The 6102-nt window shown below is 46.9% G+C and overlaps 1 protein-coding gene across 1 annotated transcript; it reads right to left on the bottom strand.

Annotated features, from left to right (window-relative positions):
- Positions 1-644: 644 nt before the first annotated feature.
- On the bottom strand, positions 645-5312 carry cebpg (CCAAT enhancer binding protein gamma). The gene is made up of 2 exons (XM_084001427.1): positions 4940-5312; positions 645-3642 (listed from the first exon to the last, which is right to left on the bottom strand). Exon 2 carries the CDS (start codon positions 3554-3556, stop codon positions 3026-3028), a length of 531 nt encoding a protein of 176 aa, XP_083857553.1. The 5' UTR covers positions 3557-3642; positions 4940-5312; the 3' UTR covers positions 645-3025.
- Positions 5313-6102: the final 790 nt, after the last annotated feature.

Genomic DNA, 6102 nt, shown 5'->3' with positions numbered 1-6102 from the left:
ATGCAACGTCTGCTCACAGAACCTAGAGGTGAAAAACATTGCAGGCATTAGCAGGTCTTTAAAGAAGTTTTGGGGTCCTTGAGAGGATGCAAAAAAATCATTGAGAAGGCTTAAGGATTTTATTTTATTCCTTTACTGGTCTGAGATCAGGTCCTGTGAATCTTTGAGAAGGGTAAATGCGTTACCGATACTATCCTGAATGCCAACATGTCAACATCTCCTACTTGCTGAGTATTTAACTTTAGTTCAAGGTTGACATCGTCATCTTTCAGAGCAAGAGTCAATAAGAGTATGAAAAACTTAAACCACTTGATGGTGAGGAGGAAAATGAAACATGATATCACTTCCTGTCAGCATCCTCTCAGAGTTTAAGTTCATGACACAGACTCCAAATAAATTCACTCAATCATTTTATCTCATTCACTTTTTTACATAAAAGACAAAAACACAGATTCAGTTTTATAGTCAATTTTAATTTACGACATGTTTCTGCTCTCATATAAAAAAAGCTGAGTGACAGTGACAGAGAAATGCTGCCCAGCAACATTCACACCCAAGCAGACGACCCCCACCCACCCCCACATACACATCAGTTATTGTACAGGAAACAGCACAACCTCACCACCCCTCCCCCCCACCCCTCATCCCCATGCAAAGACTCCTCTATAAACATGCTGCTGTAGAAAAGACTAATGATAGAAAAGTGAAAAAGATGAAGGCGGAGCTCAGAGAGTCACTGTTCAACAACACTGCTCCAGACATGTGACGCATCTCTACAATCTTCATCATTATCATCATCATCATCATCACGTACAGGCATACGTCACATCAGGTCCGTCTCTGCAGCAGAAAATTGTCACGCTTGAGAACGTGAATTGGGTGTTGATGAGTTAAAATCCCACCAGCGACTGACATTTCAAACTTGAGGATGGCTGGCGTGTCTACCACAGGAAACAGATCTGACCTCAGAACTCAAACCTCAAGACACATATGAATTTTAGATTAATGAAACAATAATATTAATGATCAACCAAATGTTGTCAGTCGTCAGTCCACCTGTTGCCTTAACATTAGCCTGCTAGCACGAGGCTAGACACTTAGCCATTTGTGATTTTTGCTGAACATATTTTCATGGCAGTTTCATTTTTCTTTTTACAATTAATTTACAGTGAATCCTCCCTTTACTTAAATTATTGACACCTGTGGATGATTCATAAGAAAACTGTGGATGAACATTTCCTTGCCAGTAAAATCGACCATCTTGACTTTTCCATTGACTCACATGTTTTAAGAAACATTTATGCAAAAAAATATTGTTTTTCACAAATTATAAAACAAGAGTGTGAGGTTACGGTCCCTTAGCTCAGTCTCACCGTGAACTGTAAATGTAAGGTACCAACTCTGCATTTTGTTAACGTTAGCATGAACAGCTGTTTACTCATCAATCCAGAGGAAACACTGTGAGATCAGTCAGTGTCAAACTTTAGATGACCTTTACTCACCAACAGCTGTTTTGCAGCTGTGGAAATAAAACACTTTTGTTGTTATTTATCAGCACTCTTATGTCGAAGCTAACATAACATGCTGTCCAGCTCGCGCAGTGTGGCTAGACTGTCTCTGTAGCGTTCGAAGCTGTTTGTCAAGCTGCTGAGTGCTACTACTGGTAATGCTAATGCTAGCTGCGTAGCCATAGCAACACTGACAAACAGCTGCTTTAATGAATGAATTTAAAAACCCCATGTGAAGCACTGAGGACAGTGTTTGTTTGTGCGCTGTGTGTAGAAAACTCCTCTGAATCAGAACTGTGATCGACCACTGTTGGTTCAGTGTTGCAGCCTGACAGGTCAAAGGTGGACATGGTGAGATGTGGGCAAGGGGCTCGTGTGAGGTGGATGTGGCGGTGGGATGCTCGGTTGAGCTGAGGAGCAGCAGGATCAGACACCACAACATTCCTGCAGGAGGCGAGGACAGATCCACGCCCGCACAAAGCTCATAATTACAACACCTGATAACAACATGCCGCTGCCCCGCCCTCCTGCATGCCGTGTGGTCTGCTGACGGGGAGGGGCTGCGGCGAGGGCCTGTCCAGATCTGCTCACAACTCATTAGCAGACGGCTAACGATCCGACCCAGTTTAACTGGATTTACCTAAAGCTGCAGCTCATCTGGGGGAACCGAGTCCACACACACACTGACACACACAGACACACACACGCACGCAGCTGTCTGGACCAAGACTGCTCAGAAGGTGGAGGTGGGTCTGAGTGTCACACCTGTGGCTGATTCATCAGTGCTGAGCTGTAACATCTGGCTCCAGCTGTGGGAGACACATTTTTGCTCTCTGATATTAGAAGCTCTGTGATTGGTCCAGAAAGTGTGATCTCACTGAAAGTGAAATCACAGAGCAGGGAGCGGGAGCCTTCAGCTGAGTTGACCTGCAGATGCAGCAGCCACAGGTGTTACAGGTGTGACCCCGGGCTGTCAATCAAACATCCCGCTGCTCCTCAACTCTGCGTTTAGTGACTGTCGGTTGTTTTGGCGGGAAAGAGCAGAGCTGTCATTCAAACGTGACTGTGTGGCGACAATGCAGGAACACAATGTTAGGTTCAACAAAGGAAAGACGTTGTCCTGTGAGGACGAAGCTGCTCAGGAGACACCGGTCCGGGTTCTCAGTCTCTGCAGGCGAGTTCGTGCTGGAGTTCACATCTCTCCAATAAATCAATCAGTGGATGGATGACACAACATGACCTCTGACCCCTGTGTGCTCTGGTCTGGCTCAGATCAGAGTCCGAGTCTGGATTGTTACAGTCACTGTGACTGGTTTCACTTTAAAAGAGTCAATAAATTAAAAACACGGTTGTCCTGGAACCTGCTGGTGTTCGTCAGAGCCCCCCAGGTTCTCCAGGACCTCGGCTTGGGTAAATGTGTGTTTAGTTAAAATGAGAAAAGAAGAACGAACCAAAGAGAAGAACATGTGAAGCCTCCAGAAAAGCTGCAGATACCAAAGATCCCCGTGGCCGTGCCCTCACTGCCCGTTGGTGGAGGCGTTGTTGGGGGCGGGGCTGGAGCCCTCGGCGCCGGCCGGCGGCTGCACGTTGTCGGCCAGGTTGTGGGCGTGCTCCAGGAAGAGGTCTTTGAGCACGCTCAGCTCTTTGCTCAGGAGCTTGATCTTGGCCTCCAGACGCTCGTTCTCCTCCTTCAGCTCGTTGACGCGCTGCTGCGTGTCCATCGCTTTCTGCTTGCTGCGCATGCGGCTCTTCTTCACCGCCAGGTTGTTGCGCTCGCGGCGCTGGCGATACTCGTCGCTGTCCTTGTCTGCTGGGGGTTTCTTCATCTTGCTGGGGGGGAGGGCCTTGCCACCTCCGGCTGAAGCGTTGGCGGGAATGAGCTGGGGGACCTGCTGTAGTCCGGCTACGGCTGCTGGCAGAGAGGCGGTAGAAGAAGGGGAGGAGGAGGAAGAAGATGAGGAGGAAGAGGAGGCGTGGGCCTGGCTCTGGATGACGCTCACGCTGTTGTGGTCAGATGTGGTGAGTTTCGCCTGCGACGGCCGGCTCATTTGGATGTGTTGCCTGCAGGTGGCTGATCTGTGACCAGAGTCTCCTCACGTGTGAAGATGAACCAGGAGGTGTCAGGAGGTGGAGCCTGGAGGACAGAGGGACAGGGTCACTGAGGGTCACAGGTACATTACCACTAACAACTTTCTGCCGAGGACCAGCGACACGTTTCTACCTCACCTATTTAGCACCGAACATCACACACTGTTCTGTCGGTGAATGTTAATGTTGTTTGGACAAAATGAGACATTTAAAAGACATCACCATAAAACCAGACAAACAGTCTGACACACAGTTAATGAAACCACAAAGATTCAGTCATGAGCTTATGCTCCATAGGAAGATACTGTAAATACCCATGTGATCTGAGTGTGACAGCAGCTGCTTGTCTGATGAACGTGCATCATTGTTGCTGCTCCACTGTGTTGCTATTGTTGCTGCGGCTACGGCTCCTCACCAAACAACACATCCTTGCCATGTTTACATCATCAATGAGAAATGTTGTTTACCATGGAACCAGGCTGACTGATGGACCAGCTGATTGACTGATCAGCTCTGGAGCCTGCTCAGGTGCTTTAACACACCTGCAGCTTTCTCTGACCGAAGCAACCAATGAGATTGAGTCTTACACATCTGCAGTCAGCTCTGCAGATTCTCAGCTGACCTCAATCCATCAGTCAGAGGGATTCACCCCCCCTCCCCACCTCACCGGTGCTGCTGCTGCTGCTACTGCTGCTTTTACCACCCCACCCCGGACATCTGACGCGATAATTGGTTGGATTCTTGTTGTTCCGCACGGCAATTAGTGCCTGCGCTCTGATTGGTCAGCGCGTTGCTATGCAGCCAGTCAGCTGTGCGCAGGGAAAAGCGCTCCGGGTAGAACCAGCGGAGCTCCGGCTGTTGCCTGCTGTTGCATCATCGTCAGCTCTTTGTGCCCAGAGAGGGGAACTCCGGAGTCATGCGGGGCTCAGCAGCTCAAACCTCAGTCTTCGCTGGACTTTAACTCGGTTTAAGTGAAATAAAAATACGACAAACACCCACACACGAACTTCCGCCGAACCGACACCAGCCCGTGAAACCTGACACCCCGACACTTTAACAACTTTTAGGAGTGGAAGCAAAACAGTCGGTGGACTGTGGTGGGTTCAAGTCGAAGCCCCCTCCTCTCCTCCTCCTGCTGAACACACACACACAAACACACAACCCCGGCTCTGGCTCTGGCTCTGGTTTAGTCTTTAAACACGAACAAATCTACGGGTTCACTTTGTCACAAACAGCCGCGGAGCCGGGCATCTAGCCAGCTAGTTAGCTCCAAGTGCTAACCGCCGCTAACGTCTATGTTCTTGTCGCTGGTTGGCAGTGGAAACGGGCTAAAGAGAGTTTACCTTCACCGGGCCGCGGTAGAGTCGACCATCCGCCAGGGCGGGAAAAGTTCAGGCAAAAGTTGGAGTTAAATTCCGTCTGTCAGAGATCCGAGTGTTTTTGTTTGGAACATGGAGAAAGAGTCGATTGCGAAATCTCTTTTACCATGTACGGCGATGTCCGGGGTCAGCCAATCAGAGGCCAGAGGTAGGCGGTCGGCCAGCTCTCCACCAATCACAGGCGAGTGTGTGGCAGAGTGATGCAATGCACCCGGTGATGGATGGATCATTTGGCCAATATGAGAGCGGCAATGGTTTTGTTTATGTAACGTGAGGTTTATCAAATGAGTTCATAGATGTGTGACTTCATCTGGGAGTGATGAGGTTTAATCAGCGTGAAAGTACTAATTTGTCCAGTTTAGAGTCACCCCCCAGCACTTAAACTGATGATCTGTCACCTGTGAATGAGGGGGAGCCACTGATACATGGACAGGTTAATTAACACACACACACCTGGGGCACAAACCTGTCAAAAGCAGGGCATTTATATATAGCCTATTCAAATATATATTTTAAAATAAAGACCTTGTTATTTAGTTTAGGAGCAGGTGAATAAAACCCCCACACATAGCTGCTACTATTACTAATGATAATAATAGGCTGATAATAATATAGTAATATTTTTTTATTTTTATTATCATTATTAAAGAGAAGTTCAAAAACTTGCATTATCACAGCAGAAATAAATAATCAGTGCATTAATACATTTAAAAGTGAAGACTACAGAGAGGAGAATAAAACAATAAGTGAGTCATCTTAGGAGAAATGAAACACCTGAGGGTGAAGCAGGAAATGCTTAGATAACAATTTGTTTTAAGAAGGTACTCACAGGTCAGAGGTCGTTCCAGTCTGTTTTAGTGATTAATACTTTATTGTCTATGACTGTGTAATTATATTAAATACATGAATTAGTATTATATGTGATAATCAGTATGTGATGATCATGTTGTGTTAATATAGAGAAACAGGCTCTGTGTTTCTTCCAGACAAATGCTAAGCTTCTTCTGGTCTCATACAAAATGTGATGCCATTATTCTTTACATTAATTTCTTATATGCGTGTGTGTTGGTTATCGCTGTTTCCCGAATGTTCCCTATTTTATCATAAACCAGAGGATTTGGTTAATA

This window comes from Trachurus trachurus (assembly GCF_905171665.1).
Source record: "Trachurus trachurus genome assembly, chromosome: 3".
NCBI lineage: Eukaryota > Metazoa > Chordata > Actinopteri > Carangiformes > Carangidae > Trachurus > Trachurus trachurus.
Note: the sequence above shows the minus strand (reverse complement) of the source record. Positions and strands in the feature narration are given on the sequence as shown.

Coding starts and splice junctions, on each gene's coding strand:
- cebpg (XM_084001427.1), bottom strand. CDS start 3,556: ATGAGCCGGCCGTCGCAGGCGAAACTCACCACATCTGACCACAACAGC.